The 18,250-nt window shown below is 57.8% G+C and overlaps 1 protein-coding gene across 2 annotated transcripts; it reads left to right on the forward strand.

Moving 5' to 3' along the window:
• Nucleotides 1-5,698: 5,698 nt before the first annotated feature.
• Nucleotides 5,699-14,790, forward strand: NEK8 (NIMA related kinase 8). Of its 2 annotated transcripts, none has more exons than XM_038759645.1 (15): nt 5,699-5,780; nt 7,463-7,668; nt 8,551-8,783; nt 9,529-9,660; nt 9,745-9,953; nt 10,173-10,252; nt 10,403-10,584; nt 10,707-10,857; nt 11,140-11,216; nt 11,535-11,652; nt 11,757-11,907; nt 12,107-12,270; nt 12,386-12,544; nt 12,645-12,803; nt 13,212-14,790. In XM_038759645.1, the coding sequence occupies exons 1-15, from the start codon at nt 5,734-5,736 to the stop codon at nt 13,238-13,240; spliced, it is 2,097 nt and encodes a 698-aa protein (XP_038615573.1). In that variant the 5' UTR covers nt 5,699-5,733; the 3' UTR covers nt 13,241-14,790. The 2 variants fall into 2 exon arrangements, with proteins under 2 accessions (XP_038615573.1, XP_038615574.1); XM_038759646.1 differs by lacking the exon at nt 5,699-5,780 and adding an exon at nt 5,936-6,005.
• The last annotated feature ends 3,460 nt before the right edge of the window (nt 14,791-18,250 follow it).

Below are 18,250 nucleotides of genomic sequence, written 5' to 3' on the forward strand. Positions count from 1 at the left end.
CCTTGTGGCTCAGTGGAAAGAGCCCCGGCTTTGGAGTCAGAGGTCATGGGTTCAAATCTCCGCTCCGCCAGTTGTCAGCTGTTTGACTTTGGGCAAGTCACTTCTCCGGGCCTCAGTTCCCTCAGATGGAAAATGGGGATGAAGACTGTAAAATGGGGATTAAAAATGGGGATGAAGCTAGCTCTCTTCCTCCCTTCAAGGCCCTACTGAGAGCTCACCTCCTCCAGGAGGCCTTCCCAGACTGAGCCCCTTCCTTCCTCTCCCCTCGTCCCCCTCTCCGTCCCCCCATCTCACCTCCTTCCCTTCCCCACAGCCCCTGTATATATGTATATATGTTTGTACATATTTATTACTCTATTTATTTATTTTACTTGTACATATCTATTCTATTTATTTTATTTTGTTAGTATGTTTGGTTTTGTTCTCTGTCTCCCCCTTTTAGACTGTGAGCCCACTGTTGGGTAGGGACTGTCTCTACATCTTGCCAACGTGTACTTCCCAAGTGCTTAGTACAGTGCTCTGCCCAGTAAGCGCTCAATAAATACGATTGATTGATTGATTGTTAGCCCCCCTGCAACCTGATCACTTTGTGACCTCCCAGCGCTTAGAACGGTGCTTTGGACATAGTAAGCGCTTAATAAATGCCATCATCATTATTATTATTAATAAATGTGATTGAATGAATGACCCCAGATCCTTTTTTTGTTTTGAACCAAGGGCGTCGAGGCAGGCTGCTGTTGCTTGTTCTGGCCACAAGGGGGGAGTGTAGATCCGCCTGGGCCTACTGCTTTTGTTCCCCATTTTCCCTCCCGTGATGCTCCGCGCCGAGGAATAATTAATAATTAATAATAATAATAATAAATAGTATTTGTTAATAGCTTACTCTGTGCCAAGCACTGTGTGGGAGGGAGAAGAATAACGCTTTCCCCGCAGACCCACGCAGGGCCCGGCCAGGGCCTAGAGGCCCCTGGTTTTGCATGGCAGGGTGGAGGGGATGAGAACAGGGGTAGGAGACTGAACTTGCCTCCATTTCCTGCCTTGGCTGAGAGAGGAAGGCCGGGACGCGGTGGTGATGATGATGATGGTACTTGTTAAGCGCTTACCGTGTGCTAGGCACCAATCAATCAATCATATTTATTGAGCGCTTACTGTGTGCAGAGGTCCAAGTTGGCAACATATAGAGACGGTCCCTACCCAGCAGTGGGCTCACAGTCTAGAAGGGGGAGACAGAGAACAAAACCAAACATATTAACAGAATAAAATAAATAAAATAGATAGGTACAAGTAAAATAAATAGAGTAATAAATACGTACAAACATATATACATATATATACAGGTGCTGTGGGGAAGGGAAGGATCTAAGGCAGGGGCGATGGAGAGGGGGAGGAGTGGGAGAGGAAGGAGTCCCCGTACTAAGCGCCGGGGAGGAGCCGAGCAAATCGAGTTGGACGCGGTCCCAATCCCCATTTTACAGATGAGGAAACTGAGGCGCATGAGAAGAAAAGCGACTTGCCCAAGGTCACGCAGCAGACAGTAATAATGATGGTATTTGTTAAGCGCTTACTATGTGCCGAGCACTGTTCTAAGTGCTGGGGGGAGGATACAAGATGATCAGGTTGTCCCACGTGGGGCTCACGGTCTTAATCCCCATTTTAATAATAAGAATAATTTGGGTATTTGTTAAGCGCTTACTATGTGCGAAGCACTGCTCTAAGCGCTGGGAGTTTAAATCTATTCTATTTATTTTATTTTGTTAATATGTTTGGTTTTGTTCTCTGTCTCCCCCTTCTAGACTGTGAGCCCACTGTTGGGTAGGGACTGTCTCTATATGTTGCCAACTTGGACTTCCCAAGCGCTTAGTCCAGTGCTCTGCACACAGTAAGCGCTCAATAAATACGATTGATTCATTGATTGGGAGGGGTTACAAGGTGATCAGGTTGTCCCACGTGGGGCTCACAGTCTTCATCCCCATTTTCCAGATGAGGGACTTGAGGCCCAGAGAAGTGAAGTGACTCGCCTAAAGTCCCACAGCTTGCAAGTAGCGGAGCCGGGATTAGAACCCACGTCCTCTGACTCTCAAATCCAGGCCCTTTCCTCTAAGCCACGCTGCTTCTCTGCTCGCCTAGCCGGGGTCACAGCCTGGCCTGGAATGTTCTTCCCTGTTGGTGTTCCCCCAGATATTTCCCTAGCTTCCATTGTGTTGTCCCACCCTCCATCCCCCCATCATTCATTCATTCAATCGTATTTATTGAGCACTTACTCTGTGCAGAGCACTGGACTAAGCGCTTGGGAAGTCCAAGTTGGCAACACATAGAGACGGTCCCTACCCAACCACGGGCTCACACTCTAGAAGGGGGGGACAGACAACAAAACAAAATATGTGGACAGGTGTCAAGTCATCAGAACAAATAATTAAAGCTAGATGCACATCATTAACAAAATAAATAGAATAGTAAATATGTACAAGTAAAATAAATAGAGCAGTAAAGCTGTACAAACATATATACAAGTGCTGTGGGGAGGGGAAGGAGGTAAGGCGGGGGGGGGGAAGGGGGCTCAGTCATTCATTCATTCATTCAATCGTATTTATTGAGTGCTTAGAAGGCATTCATTCATTCATTCAATCGTATTTATTGAGTGCTTAGAAGGCAGGCGTCCCCTCCACCTCCCAGGCCCAGTTAAGGGGCCTTATTTCTTGGGAACGACCTCCCACCCTTAAGCGGTCCCTTTCCCCAGCCCAGGGCCCAGGAGGCGTCTAAATTGACCCCGTGTCCTGGGTGCCAGCTTTCCCTAGGCGGCACGGCTCCCCCTGACCTGCCCCAAGCCCCAGCCCGAGTTTGCCCTCTCCCATAGTCACCCTCAACCAACTTGGGCCAGAACTGGGGTTACACATTAACCCAGCTTGGCTCCCTGCCTAGCCTACTGGGGTAGCCAACTGATTACTGGTTTCCAGGGAAGAGCACGGGAGCCAAGTGAGCCAAGTGAGCATGTGAACGGGGAGTGAGGCGCCTCCTCTAGCCCCTCCGCCCCTCCTCTTTATTTTGACAAGGACTGGGTCGAATTTGTTAGATGCCCCCAAAAGAAATAATAATGGTGGTATTTGTTAAGCACCTAGTGTGTGCCAACCACTGCACTGCGCCCTGGGGTAGATACAAGGTTGTCCCACGTGGGGCTCACAGTCTTAATCCCCATTTTACAGATGAGGGAACTGAGGCCCAGAGAAGTGACGTGACTTGCCCAAAGTCACCCAGCTGACAGGTGGCAGCGAATCCCGGCTCCACCACAAGTCTGCTGTGTGACCTTGGGCAAGTCACTTAACTTCTCTGAGCCTCAGTTACCTCATCTGTAAAAATGGGGATTAAGACTGTGAGCCCCACTTGGGACAACTTGATCACATTGTATCCCCCCCCCAGCGCTTAGAACAGTGCTTTGCACATAGCAAGCGCTTAACAAATGCCATCATTATTATTATTATTAAGTGGCAGAGCCGGGATTAGAACCCATGACTTCTGACTCCCAAGCCCGGGCTCTAACGACTGTACTAAGCCCTGGGGTAGATACAAGATAGATACAAGGTTGTCCCACGTGGGGCTCACAGTCTTAATCCCCATTTTACAGATGAGGGAACTGAGGCCCAGAGCAGTGAAGTGACTTGCCCAAAGTCACCCAGCTGACAAGTGGCGGAGCCGGAATTAGAACCCATGACTTCAGAGTCAGAGGTCGTGGGTCCAAATTCCGCTCCGCCAATTGTCAGCTGTGTGACTTTGGGCAAATCACTTAACTTCTCTGGGCCTCACTTCCCTCATCTGTATAATGGGGATTAAGACTGTGAGCCCCAAGTGGGACAACCTGATCACCCTGTATCCCCCCAGCGCTTACAACAGTGCTTTGCACATAGTAAGCGCTTAACAAATACCATCATTATTATTACAAGTAAAATAAATAGAGTAATAAGTATGTACAAACATATATACAGGTGCGGTGGGGAGGGGAAGGAGGTAAAATGGGGGGGATGAGGAGGAGAGGAAGGAGGGGGCTCAGTCTGGGCCCCCCCAGTATTGTTGTATTGTTTCTAAACTTTGAGCCCACTGTTGGGTAGGGACCGTCCCTATATGTTGCCAACTTGGACTTCCCAAGCGCTTAGTCCGGTGCTCTGCACACAGTAAGCGCTCGATAAATACGATTGAATGAATGAATGAATGCTCTCCTCCCCTCTCCATCCCCCCGCCATACCTCCTTCCCTTCCCCACAGCATCTGTATATATGTATATATTTGTACGTATTTATTACTCTATTTATTTTACTTGTACATATCCTATTTATTTTATTTTGTTAATATGTTTTGTTTTGTTCTGTCTCCCCCTTCTACACTGTGAGCCCACTGTTGGGTAGGGACCGTCTCTAGATGTTGCCAACTTGGACTTCCCAAGCGCTTAGTACAGTGCTCTGCACACAGTAAGCGCTCAATAAATATGATTGATTGATTGCTCTCCCAAGCACTTAGTACAGCACTCTGCATACAGTAGGTACTCAATAAATATGAATAAATATGTATAAACATATATACCGGCTCTATTTATTGCCGATTTGTACTTTTCCCAAGTGCCCTGCACACAGTAAGCGCTCAATAAAGACGATGGCATGAATGAATGAATCCCCCTCTCCATCCCCCCATCTTACCTCCTTCCCTTCCCCACAGCACCTGTATATATGTGTATATGTTTGTACATATTTATTACTCTATTTATTTATTTTACTTGTACATATCTATTCTATTTATTTTATTTTGTTAGTATGTTTGGTTTTGTTCTCTGTCTCCCCCTTTTAGACTGTGAGCCCACTGTTGGGTAGGGACCGCCTCTCTATGTTGCCAACTTGGACTTCCCAAGCGCTTAGTACAGTGCTCTGCACACAGTAAGCACTCAATAAATATGATTGATTGATTGATAGTAGTAGTAATTAGTAGTAGTAGTAGTCTTTTAGACTGTTAGCCCACTGTTGGGTAGGGACCGCCTCTCTATGTTGCCAACTTGGACTTCCCAAGCGCTTAGTCCAGTGCTCTGCACACCGTAAGCGCTCAATAAATACGTTGATTGATTGCTCTCCCAAGCACTTAGCACAGTACTCTGTACACAGTAGGTACTCAATAAATATGAATAAATATGTATAAACATATATACCGGCTCTATCTGTTGCCGATTTGTACTTTCCCCAAGCGCTTAGTCCAGTGCCCTGCACACAGTAAGCACTCAATAAGGACGATGGCATGAATGAATGAATGAATGAATGAATATTCATATTTAATCATATTATATGAATATAAATATTCTATTTATTTTATTATTCTATTTATTTTATTTTGTTAGTATGTTTGGTTTTGTTCTCTGTCTCCCCCTTTTAGACTGTGAGCCCACTGTTGGGTAGGGACTGTCTCTATATGTTGCCAATTTGTACTTCCCAAGCGCTTAGTACAGTGCTCTGCACACAGTCAGCGCTCAATAAATACGATTGATGATGATGATGATGATAATGAATGAATGAATGAATGAGAGGAGGGGGGAACGTCAAGGAAGGGGGCAGGAAGGAGGGGGCGGGGCCACGGAGGGAGGCTCTGCGCAGGCGCGGGCCCGAGTCTGTGCGCAGGCGCGGGAGCGGGCCTGTGCGCAGGCGCGGGAGCGGGCCTGAGCCTGTGCGCATGCGCGGAGGCCGGCCTTGAGGCCCGGGCGGGCGCCATGGAGAAGTACGAGCGGATCCGGGTGGTGGGGAGAGGCGCCTTCGGGTGAGATGAGTTTGAGGCCGGGAAGAAGGAAGGGCGGGGACGCTCTCGGCGCCTTTATTCTGTCAGGAAGCCCTCCGGGCTTGCTCGTTTCTTTCCCATAACGGTCCCCTCCCGGAAGTCCCGCCCCCTCCTTCCGGTCTCCCGCCGCCCGCGCGCTCCGGCCCCGCCCCTTCGCTGACGTCATCCTTCCATGATCACGCCCCCTGATGGCCACGCCCCCGTCGAGTGAGGACAGCGTGCGTGCGACGTCCCCTTCATTCATTCATTCATCCATTCATTCATTCATTCATTCATTCATTCAATCGTATTTATTGAGCGCATTAGATAGAGACGGTCCCTACCCTTCATCATCATAATAGTGATGGTATTGGTTAAGCGCTTACGATGTGCCAAGCACTGTTCTAAGCGCTGGGGGAGATACAAGGTCAGCAGGCTGTCCCACGTGGGGCCTACAGGCTTCACCCCCATTTCACAGATGCGGCCACTGAGGCACAGAGAAGTCAGGTGACTTGCCCAAAGTCACACAGCTGACAAGTGGCGGAGCCGGGATTCGAACCCACAACCTCGGACTCTCAAGCCCGGGCTCTTTCCACTAAGCCACGCTCAGTCGTATTTATTGAGCGCTTACTGTGTGCAGAGCACTGGACTAAGCGCTTGGAAAGTACAAATCAGCAACAGAGACGGTCCCTACCCTTCATCATCATAATAATGATGGTATTGGTTAAGCGCTTACTATGTGCCAAGCACTGTTCTAAGCGCTGGGGGAGATACAAGGTCAGCAGGCTGTCCCACGTGGGGCCTACAGGCTTCATCCCCATTGGACAGATGAGGGAACTGAGGCCCAGAGAAGTGAAGTGACTTGCCTAGAGTCCCCCAGTCTCCCCCCTCTAGACTGTGAGCCCGTTGTTGGGTCGGGACTGTCTCTATATGTTGCCCACTTGTACTTCCCAAGTGCTTAGTACAGTGCTGTGCACACAGTGAGCACTCAATAAATACGAATGAATGAAGTGGCGGAGCCAGAATTCGAACCCACAGCATCTGACTCTCAAGCCTGGGCTCTTTCCACTAAGCCACGCTCAGTCGTATTTATTGAGCGCTTACTGTGTGCAGAGCACTGGACTAAGCACTTGGGAAATACAAGTCGGCAGCAGATAGAGACAATCCCCACCCAACAATGGGCTTGCAGTCTTCAAGCGGGGAGACTGACAAAAAAAACAAAACAAAGAGACAGGCATCAATAGCATCAGAAGAGATAAATAGAATTATAGGTATATACACATCATTAATAAAATAGAGTAATAAATATGGACAAATATACACAAGTGCGGTGGGGAGGGGAAGGGGGCAGGGCAGAGGGAGGGAAGAGGGGCAGAGGGAAAGAGGGGGCTCAGTGTGGGAAGGCCTCCTGGAGGAGGTGAGCTCTCAGTAGGGCTTTGAAGGGAGGAAGAGAGCTAGTTTGGCAGATGTGCGGAGGGAGGGTATTCCCGGCTGGGGGGAGGACGCGGGCCGGGGGTCGACGGTGGGATGGGTGAGAACGAGGCCTGGTGAGGAGGTGAGTGGCGGCAGAGGAGCAGAGGGCGCGGGCTGGGCTGGAGAAGGAGAGAAGGGATGGGAGGTAGGAGGGGGCGAGGGGATGGACAGCCTTGAAGCCCAGGGTGAGGAGTTTTTGCTTCATCCCTCAGGATCGTTCACCTGTGCCTGCGCAAGGCGGACCAGAAGCCGGTGATCATCAAGCAGATCCCGGTGGAGCAGATGAGCAAGGATGAGCGGCTGGCCGCCCAGAACGAGTGTCAAGTCCTCAAGCTGCTCAACCACCCCAACGTCATCGAGTACTACGAGAACTTCCTGGAGGACAAGGCCCTCATGATCGCCATGGAGTACGCGCCAGGTGGGCGCCCTCCCCGCACCCACCCGGCCCCCCGCCAGCCGGGGACGGGCTGAATGACGATGGTGTCTGCTGAGCGCTTACTATGCGCCAAGCACCGCCCTAAGCGCCGGGGTAGATGCAAGCTAATCGGGTCGGACGCCGTCCCCGTCCCGCGTGGGGCTCACGGTCTTCATCGCCATTTTACAGATGAGGTCGCCGGGGCACGGAGAAGTGAAGCCACTTGCCCAGGGTCACTCAGAAGACCAACGGAGGAGCCAGGACTAGAACCCAGGTCCCTCTGATTCCCAGGCCCGTGCTCTAAGTTTGAGTCCCTTTACCAGCCTGGCCCTCACCGGGCCCGAGAACACCAGGCCGTCTCCCAAAGATGTCGGCCTTCCCCTTTCCCCCATCCAGGATCTCTTTGCCCTTCTCCCTTGTGGCACACAACTGGGGGCAGAGGAGGCCGTAGGCCGCGTGGCCTGGTGGAAGGAGCATGGGCCCGAGAGTCAAAGGACCTGGGTTCTAATCCCGGCTCTGCCAGATGCTAACTGTGTGACCTTGGGCAAGTCACTTAACTTCTGTGTGCCTGTCGTAAAATGCAAAGCTGTAAAATGGGCATTTAATACCCCGTCTCCCTCCCACTTAATACCGTGAACCCCATGTGAGACAGGGACTGTGTCCAACCCAACTGACTTGTATCCACCCCAGTCCTTAGTACAGTGCCTGGCGCATAGCACTGAACAAACACCGTAATTATTATTATTATTTTCACCTCCCCCCACGGTGGCCACTCTGCTTCTCCTCCCCGCTCCCGAGGCGTGTCTCAGACTGATGTGGGCGGGTTACCGCGTCGGGCCGCCCCTTCCCGTCCTCCCGGCTCCCAACCGGTCCGATTGCCTGCAGGCGGCACGCTGGCGGAGTACATCCAGAAGCGCTGCAACTCGCTCCTGGACGAGGACACCATCCTGCACTTCTTTGTGCAGATCCTCCTGGCCCTGCACCACGTCCACACTCACCTCATCCTCCACCGGGACCTCAAGACGCAGAACATCCTGCTCGACAAGCACCGCATGATCGTCAAGATCGGCGACTTCGGCATCTCCAAGATCCTCAGCAGCAAGAGCAAGGCCTACACGGCATGTGGGGTTCAGCGCGGTGTTGGCGAGGGTGGGCAGGCCCGGGCTGCGGCGACCTGGCGGCTGACCATCTCTCTCTCGGTGGCCAGAGATCCAGGGGGTGTCGGGGACGCTTGCTGGGGGAGGGACCCCTTGCTGGCAGCCACCCCAGGATCACAGGCAGACCCAGAATCCCCCCAATCACCCCCCCTTGGCCGCTGGGATCAATCAATCAATCGTATTTATTGAGCGCTTACTGTGTGCAGAGCACTGTACTAAGCGCGAACCTCCCTGCCTCTCCGGTGCCCGTGGTCCGAGGGGAAATCGAGGCGGGACTGGGGCCTTGAGGCGCTGGGCCGCCCATCCTGACCTTCTACGGCCTGGCTCGGGGCTTAATAATAACGACGATGGCATTTATTAAGCGCCTACTATTTGCAAAGCACCGTTCTAACCGCTGGGAAGGTAACACGGCGATCAGGTTGTCCCACGGGGCAGGGGGGGGTCACAGTCTTCATCCCCATTTGACAGATGAGGTAACTGAGGCACGGAGAAATGAAGCGATTTGCCCAAAGTCACCCAGCTGACAATTGGCAGAGCTGGGATTTGAACCCATGACCTCCGACTCCAAAGCCCGGGCTCTTTCCACCGAGCCACGCTGCTTCCCCGTCCAACCCTCACAACCCTACCCTGGGGGCCGGGGGCGAGGAGGCGGAGGTTCTCCCGACGGCCCCATGACGACCCGCCCTGTCGCCTTTCTGGCCTCCAGGTGGTTGGCACCCCGTGCTACATCTCCCCCGAGCTGTGCGAGGGCAAACCCTACAACCAGAAGAGTGACATCTGGGCCCTGGGCTGTGTCCTCTACGAGCTGGCCAGCCTCAAGCGGGCCTTCGAGGCGGCGGTGAGCCGGGGCGGGGCGGTGGGCCCGGCAGCCGCGTCCGCCCGGGGGCACCCCCCCTGACGCCTCCCCGCCTGCGGCCCGCAGAACCTGCCGGCCCTGGTGCTGAAGATCATGAGCGGCACCTTCGCGCCCGTGTCGGACCGCTACAGCGCGGAGCTGCGCCAGCTTGTGCTCAGCCTGCTCCGCCTGGACCCCTCGCAGAGGCCCCAGCTCAGCGAGATCATGGCCCAGCCCCTCTGCGTCCGCACCCTGCTCAATCTCTACACCGACGTGGGCAGCGTCAAGATGAGGAGGCGAGGGGGCCGCCGGGCGGGGGGCCGGGCGGACTCGGGGCTCGGAGGGAGCTGCCGGCGGCCCCCTTGGAGGGTAGCACACCTACCCGCGTACCCGAGCACACGGGCAACCCGGGTCCGCGTGGCAGGGGCGCGGCGGAGGAACGGGAGGGGGCTTGGAGGTGGGCAGGAGGGCCGAGAGCTGGAGTCTGCCTCTGAGGCCTGCCCGTTTCCCAACAGGGCAGAGAAGCCCCTGGCCACCGTGCCCCCGGTGGCCCACGGCCGTGGGGGTAGCAGAGTGGGCAGTGCCAGGACCAGGGGTGAGTCTCCACCCTGAGTGGGGGAGGGAGGCCGGGGCCCCGGGCCGCTGCGGTTGCCCAGGATGGCATGGGGCCCCTGGGCCCCAGCCCCGCCGGTGCGGCCCAGAGTCGGCCCCAGGGCTCAGGGCGCTGCCCACGCTCTCCTCCTAGGTGCCCCCGGGGGGCCGGCCAGGCCGCCCATCCCTCCCCCGCTGTGCTCCGTGTACACCTGGGGCGGGGGGCTCAGCACCCCCCTGCGTCTCCCCCTGCTCCACACCGAGGTGGGGCAGGTGGCGGCCGGACGCACCCAGAGAGCCGGGGTCACCAAGTCAGGACGTCTCATCATCTGGGAGGTGGGTGAGGGGCCCGGAGAGGGGCCGGGTGGGCTGTTAGAAGATGCGGGGCGGGGGGCGGGGGGGAGTTGCGCGTCTTGCCCTCAATGGGCAGCGGGCTGAGGGGGCCGTGTCTGCCCTAGGCTGCCCCTGTGGGGTCCGGCGGGGGCCCCGTGTTGCCCGGCGCTCTGGAGCCACTGCAGCCGCAGTTCGTCTCCCGCTTCCTGGAGGGCCAGTCGGGCGTCACCATCAAGCATGTGGCCTGCGGGGACCTGTTCGCGGCCTGTCTCTCAGGTGCGGAGCCGGGGGGCGAAGGATGAGGGCGGGGGATGGGGGACGGGGGGGGGCGTCCACGGGTGGCACAGCTGCGTGTTTCTCCTTTCCCCGGGCGGCGGAGGGGCAGCTGCCCACTCTCCTTGGCCCCGGCCCTCAGCACGCCCATCCCCATCCACCCCCCGCCACACGAAGGCCTGAGCTTGACTCCTGCCGGGTGTCAGGGGGTGGGCGGCACCAGTGACCGGGCCGGTGGGCCGCCCCAGTGACCCTGTCGGTTCCCCTGGCCCGTCTCCGCCGCAGACCGGGGCATCATCATGACGTTTGGCAGCGGCAGCAGCGGCTCCCTGGGCCACGGCAACTTCACTGATGTCGGCCAGGTGCAACCCCGGGGGCCGGGCGTGGGGGCTTTGGAACGGGGGGGTGCTGCCTGCCTGCCTGCGGGTTGGGGGAGGGAGGGCGGGACAGGGGCTGCGGGGAAATCCCGGCCCCTGCTAGGCTGCACCTGCCTCCTGATGCAAAGGGGAAGCCCAGGGCCCCTGCCGCCGGGCCCCACGGGGCAGTGGGGGACGGGGCGGGGGGGGTGTTGAAAGGCCCCGGTGCTCGCCGGGGGATTTCCCGGTCCCGGTGGGACCTTCCCGGAGCGGGGAAAGAGGGGCTTTCCCAAGGGAGTCTGCCTCGGGTCTCCGTGTCCGCAGCCCAGGATCGTGGAGGCCCTGCTGGGCTACGAGATGGTGCAGGTGGCCTGCGGGGCGTCCCACGTGTTGGCCCTGTCCGCAGAGCGAGAGGTGTTCGCCTGGGGCCGAGGCGACAGCGGTGAGACTCCCCTCCCCATCCTCCCCTGCATCCTCCTCCTCCTCCTCCTCTTCGCTCCCCAAGTCCCGGGGCCAGGGCCTCACCCTTCCCTCCTCCCGCCACAGGACGCTTAGGCCTGGGCACCCGGGAATCACACAGCTGCCCCCAGCCGGTCCCTGTGCCCCCCGAGCTGGAGGCCCAGCGGGTCCTGTGTGGCATCGACTCTTCCATGATCCTCACGGTGCCCGGCCAGGCCCTGGCCTGTGGGAGCAATCGGTGAGAGAAGCCGGCGGGCCGCCGTGGGCCCCTGCCCCCACAGCCCGGGCCGGGGAGCCGCCCGCCGGTCCGGCAGCCTAGCGTGACTGTCATCTCTCGGGTCGGGGGGGTCCGGAGTACCTGCCTCCTGGGGCTCCCGATCCTTTCCACTCTGCTTCCTCCTCGCCCCCAGACGCTTCGGTGCCGCTCTTCCCTGCAGGTATAACAAGCTGGGCCTGGACTCGCTAGCCCCCGGGGAAGAGCCCGCTCCCCGCGACCAGGTAGAGGAAGCTCTGAGCTTCACACCCCTCCGCTCCGCTCCCCTGAACCTAGCAGCCCTGGTGAGCGCCGACGTGGGCACTGCCCACTCCGCCGCCGTCACAGGTGAGCCGGCCCAGCGGGGCCCCGGGCCCGGGAGGGGAAGTAGACGCCCGGTCCGCCTCTCCAGCCCTCCAACAATCCCTCCTTGTCTCTCCCCTCTCCGTCTCTGCCCCTCCAGCCTCTGGCCAGTGCTACACTTTTGGCAGCAACCAACACGGGCAGCTGGGCTCCGGGGCCCGCCACGGCAGCCGGGCACCCTGCCTGGTCGGGGGGCTGCAGGGCATCCGGGTGACAATGGTGGCCTGCGGGGATGCCTTCACGGTGGCCGTCGGAGCGGGTGAGAGCGGGGACCACGGCGGGGGAAGGCCCCTCGGGTGCCCGCCTCCCCCCTGGGGGTGCCAGCCGCCACCTCCCGCTTACGCCCCGTGTCCCGGCAGACGGCGAGGTGTACACGTGGGGCAAGGGGGCCCGGGGCCGGCTGGGCCGGAGGGACGAGGACAGCGGAGTCCCCAGGCCGGTGCGGCTGGATGAGCCCCACCCTTACGTGGTCACCTCTGTATCCTGTTGCCACGGAAACACCCTGCTGGCCACCCGGCGTGAGTGCCCCCCCAGAATCCCTCCGGCCCCCCAGCGCCAGCTTGGCCGGAGCTCCCCGGGTGGGGAGTGGGCCCTGCCGGCCGAGGGGCAGAGCTCCCCGGCCCCCTGCCCAGGCTCTGCCCGCCTCACGCCCCCCACCCCACCCCACCGCCCCGAAGCTCAGATGAGTTGGGAAGCGGCAGCAGAAGCCTTGGCTTGCCTGGCCCGAGGCCTCCCTTTTGAAGGTCGGGAGGCCGGCAGGTGGGGGTGGCGGGAGGGCGGGCGGGCAGGCGGGCGGCCCTCCGGGGAGCACTGTCGAGTCGAGCAGCAGCGGGTGGCAGGGAGGGAAGCCCTGGACCCCCGCCATACAGCCCCTCTCCACTGCCCTGGGTGCCCCGGGGCTCAGCCAGGCTCTGTGCTCTTTTCAGCTGCCACGGAGGAGCCCGCCCCGCCCTGAGGAGCTCGACCCAGGCCCCCCGCAGCCTCCACTGACTCACCCTGCCCCTCATCTCCTTCTCTGTCTGCTTCCGGCCCCAGCCTCCTCCTAGAGCAACCCCCTCTGCGGGGTCCGACCATATCCTGGGGCACCGGGGAGGGCAGCCGTGGGCTCCAGCAGCCTGGGCTCCTGGCACTCCTCGGGCACAGTGTTGGCACAGGGAGGGCCCAGCTGCCCTATGCATCCCCCCCTGGCTCCCCCTCAACTCTGGCCCTTCTCCCTTCCCGGTTACTCATCCCCTCACTCCCCTGCCCGCAGGAGCCTGGCGCCCCCCGGCTCCCCTTCCTGGCTCGTGCCCGGGCCAAACCCGCTACGCCAGGCCGGCGGCCCGGCCACCCCCGCCTGGCCCGAGGCAGCTGTGTCTTGGGTGAAAGAGACGGCAATCTCAGTAGCTCCCAGCCACCTGCAAGGCCACGGCAGGAAGCGGCCGGGGAGGGACTCCTCACGCTGGGACTGTGGGATGGGGGAGGCGAGCGCAGCCCTGCCCCCTGGGCCCGTGGCCCTCGCCCACAGCTCCAGTCCCAAGGCCCCCTCGGAGGTGGCGGGCGGGCATCGCCACTCTGGATGAGCCAGGCTGAATAGGACGGGGAGGTGGTCCGGGCCCAGAGGAGGCCAGGCAGGCCTGCCCCTTAGGGCCTCAGCCCCTCCTCTTGAGCCTCCCGGGTAGCACGGTGGTCAGCGATGCCCCCCTGCCCCCAGCCCGGGAGGGGACGGCGGGCCACTGGGGCAGAGGCATTTTTCCGTTCCGTCACTGTCGATTGCCTCTATTGAGCGCTTACTGTGTGCAGAGCACTGTACGAAGCCCTAACAATAAACAGAAACATTCCCTGCCCACAGTGAACTTACAGTCTAGAGGGGGAGAGTGAGAGCGGAGAGGCCAAGGAGCAGGGGTTCGACCACGCGGGGAGAAGGCAGGGGATTGGGATCTGTCTCTTCCTCCGCCACTCTCCTCGTCTCTTCTCTACCCCACGGTCTGACCCTCCGACCCAGCACCAGTCCGGCTGAAGGCTGAGGTCCGGGGAAAGAGGGGACCCCAAGGAACCGGGGGGCTTAGGCTGGGGACCCCGGGAATGCCACCCCACACCTCAAAACGAGCCGGGCAGGGCTGGCCCTCCCTGGACAGGCGGGCACAGCTGAGCAGGGCTGAGGCGGTCGCTGTAACGGTCGCAGCTGTGACTGCTGGACTCTGAACTCTGTGTTTGTCCTCTCCCCGGTTTTATTGTTTCATCTCACCCTGTGTGTAAGTCCACAGCCCACATTCTTGGATTCAATCGCGTTTATTGAGCGCTTACTGTGTGCAGAGCACTGGACTAAGCGCTTGGGAAGTCCAAGTTGGCAACATATAGGGACGGTCCCTACCCAACAGCGGGCTCACAGTCTAGAAGATTGTGAGCACCGCTCCGCCCCCCCAACAGACCCAGGCCAGTGACTGATTTCCACTCGGCGTTGCTTTCTCAGTGCTCAGTACAGCCCCCCACAAAGGAAGCACTTAATAAATACCTTTGCTATTATTGCCGCAGTCGCTGCCTCTGGGCCTCCCTTCCCCCCAGGAAGTGGAGACAGGTGTGGGATCACCCTGCAGGGCGAGCCCCTTCCACCACCCTCCAGAGCACGGGCTTTTGGCGTCAGGGGTCATGGGTTCGAATCCCGACTCATCCACATGTCTGCTGTGTGACCTGGGGCAAGTCACTTCACTTCTCTGAGCCTCAGTTACCTCATCTGCAAAATGGGGATTTAGACTGTGAGCCCCACGTGGGGCAACTTGATCACCTTGTATCCCCACCAGCGCTTAGAACAGTGCTCTGCACATAGTAAGCGCTTAACAAATGCCATTATTATTATTATTATTACCTCCCCTCTCCCCCTGGGTGGGGTTGGCCAGAGCCTGGGGGACCGGCCGGCCGTGGGGAGGGGGCCGAGGCAGGCCCAGCAGCGGGTAATAATAATAATGATGGCATTTGTTAAGCGTTTACTATGTGCAGAGTACTGTTCTAAGTGCTGGGGGGGAATACGTGGGGCTCACAATCTTAATCCCCATTTTGCAGATTCATTCATTCATTCATTCATTCATTCAATCGTATTTATTGAGCGCTTGCTATGTGCTGAGCACTGTTCTAAGCGCTGGGTAGTGGGGGGGAATACAAGGTGATCAAGTGTGCCCCACGTGGGGCTCACACTCTTAATCCCCATTTTGCAGGTTCATTCACTCATTCAATTGTATTTATCATCATCATCATCATCAATCGTATTTATCGAGCGCTTACTGTGTGCAGAGCACTGTACTAAGCGCTTGGGAAGTAGAAGTTGGCAACATAAGATGCAGATGAGGTAACTGAGGGTACAACCCTGTCATCTGTCCAGGCTGGGGGTATGTGGGGGAAAAGGGCACAGGCCCGTGGCCACAGATGCCCTTGGGCCCTGGTTGCCAGGCAGCCCCGGAGGAATGTGGGTGCAACTGGGCGGCCCGGGGCTGAGCGCTCCCCTGGCACCGTGCCCGGCCCCACCCGCCGCCTTTCCCCCATTGCTGCTCGCCCGCCCCGGGCCAGCTCTGAGAAGAGGGGTCCCTGGGGCACTCGCTGCCATGGTGTCTGCCACGCGGCCAGACCCGCGGGGCTCACCGGGCCCAGAGTAGGCACCCGGCTGGGTCCCTGCTGGCCTCGGTCCCTGGGCCCGGAGGCACCGCCCTGCCGCTGGGTGGGTGGGCCAGTACGTTTACCACCGGGTCCCGCTCACCCAGGGGGCTCTCGCTCCCACCTCTGCCAGCCGGCTGGGTCAACCCAATCCCCCCGGGAGTCCTGGCGTGGTTGGCGGGGCACCCGTCTCTCCCGCCTGCCTCCCTCTCTAGGAGGAGGCCTGGGCCTCGAGAGCAGCGCGTGGGGTAAATGAGAAGGCCTGCTCTCGGCCTGGAGGTGGGGCGACAGCAGGGCAAGGTCCTCAGAGCCCGGCCTGGGCCCGGGCAGTGCCCACAGAGTGCCTGGGAAGGGGCAGGTTGTGCCACCCGCTGTGGGGGGGTGAGGCTGGGGTGGTTGCCGCAGAAAAAGGGCAGGGATGCTTGGTGGGAAGAGCCCCTGGCCGGGAACAGGGAAGCCTGGGTTGTAATCCCACCTCTGCCACTCGCCTGCTGCGGGACTTTGGAGCCCGTCACTGAACTTCTCCGTGCCTCAGTTTCCTCGTTTAAGATGGGGCCATTCTCGCTCCCCCTTGGACCGTGAGCCCCTCGTGAAACGGGGACTGCGTCCCACCTGATCGTCTTGTATCTACCCCAGCCCCTCTAGACTGGACACTCGGTTGTGCAGAAGCAGCGTGGCTCAGTAGGAAAGAGCCCGGGATTTGGAGTCAGAGGTCATGGGTTCAAATCCCGGCTCCGCCAATTGTCAGCTGTGTGACTTTGGGCAAGTCACTTAACTTCTCTGTGTCTCAGTTACCTCATCTGGAAAATGGGGATTAAATCTGTGAGCCCCACGAGGGGCAACCTGATCACCTTGTAACCTCCCCAGCGCTTAGAACAGCGCTTTGCACATAGTAAGCGCTTAATAAATGCCATTATTATTATTATTGTGGACAGGGAACGCATCTGTTCCATTGTTCTCCCCCCAGGCCTTAGTGTCGTGCTCCACACACAAGAAGCGCTCAGTAAATACAAGGGGCTGACTAGTGAGCGCCTAATTTAAAACCCCGATGCATTGACCGGTTATTGGTGATGGAGAAGGCGGGGGTCTGGGGTGGGCTGGCGAGGGGAGTGGGGGGAGCGGGAGGCTTTGGGGGATGAGGAGGGGGGCCGGGGTGGGCGAGGATGGGGTTCAGGGAAGCAGCGCGGCTCAGTGGAAAGAGCCCGGGCTTGGGAGGCAGAGGTTGTGGGTTCTAATCCCAGCTCTGCCACTTGGGCAAGTCACTTAACTTCTCTATGCCTCAATTCCCTCATCTGTAAAATGGGGATTAAGACTGTGAGCCCCCCCGTGGGACAACATGATCTCCTTGTAACCTCCCCATCGCTTAGAACAGTGCTTTGCACATAGTAAGTGCTTAATAAATGCCATTATTATTATTATTGTCAGCTGTGTGATCTTGGGCAAGCCACTTCACTTCTCTGGGCCTCAGTTCCCTCATCTGTAAAATGGGAATGAAGTCTGTGAGCCCCACGTGGGGGGATTAAGACTGTGAGCCCCCCCGTGGGACAACCTGATCTCCTTGTGACCTCCCCAGCGCTTAGAACAGTGCTTTGCACATAGTAAGCGCTTAATAAATGCCATCATTATTATTATTATTGTCAGCTGTGTGACCTCGGGCAAGCCACTTCACTTCTCTGGGCCTCAGTTCCCTCATCTGTAAAATGGGGATGAAGTCTGTGAGCCCCACGTGGGGGGATTAAGACTGTGAGGCCCCCCGTGGGACAACCTGATGTCCTTGTGACCTCCCCATCGCTTAGAACAGTGCTTTGCACATAGTAAGAGCTTAATAAATGCTATCATTATTATTATTATTGTAAGCTGTGTGGCCTTGGGCAAGCCACTTCACTTCTCTGGGCCTCAGTTCCCTCATCTGTAAAATGGGGATGAAGTCTGCAAGCCCCACGTGGGACAACCTGAGCACCTTGTATCCCCCAGTGCTTAGAACAGTGCTTCACACATAATAATAAGAATGATGGCATTTATTAAGTGCTTACTATGTGCAAAGTACTGTTCTAAGCGCAGGGGTGGTTACAAGGTGATCAGGTTGTCCCTGGGTGGGGGGGAGGGCTCACAGTCTTAATCCCCATTTTCCAGATGAGGTAACTGAGGCCCAGAGAAGTGAAGCAGTTTGCCCAAAGTCACACAGCTGACAATTGGCAGAGCTGGGATGTGAACCCATGACCTCTGACTCCAAAGCCCGGGCTCTTTTCCATTGAGCCACGCTGCTTCTGCACATAGTAAGTGCTTACAAAAACCCATTATCATTATTTTTATTATTATTATTACTATCATCCCGGCTCTG

Source organism: Tachyglossus aculeatus, chromosome 17 (genome assembly GCF_015852505.1).
Source record: "Tachyglossus aculeatus isolate mTacAcu1 chromosome 17, mTacAcu1.pri, whole genome shotgun sequence".
NCBI lineage: Eukaryota > Metazoa > Chordata > Mammalia > Monotremata > Tachyglossidae > Tachyglossus > Tachyglossus aculeatus.

What these genes read in the sequence shown, in the direction of transcription:
- NEK8 (XM_038759645.1), top strand. Translation starts at nt 5,734, where the DNA reads ATGGAGAAGTACGAGCGGATCCGGGTGGTGGGGAGAGGCGCCTTCGG. An exon ending in GTGGGGAGAGGCGCCTTCGG is followed by an intron (nt 5,781 to 7,462) that starts GTGAGATGAGTT and finishes TTCATCCCTCAG; the next exon opens with GATCGTTCACCTGTGCCTGC. An exon ending in CTGGGGCCGAGGCGACAGCG is followed by an intron (nt 11,653 to 11,756) that starts GTGAGACTCCCC and finishes CTCCCGCCACAG; the next exon opens with GACGCTTAGGCCTGGGCACC.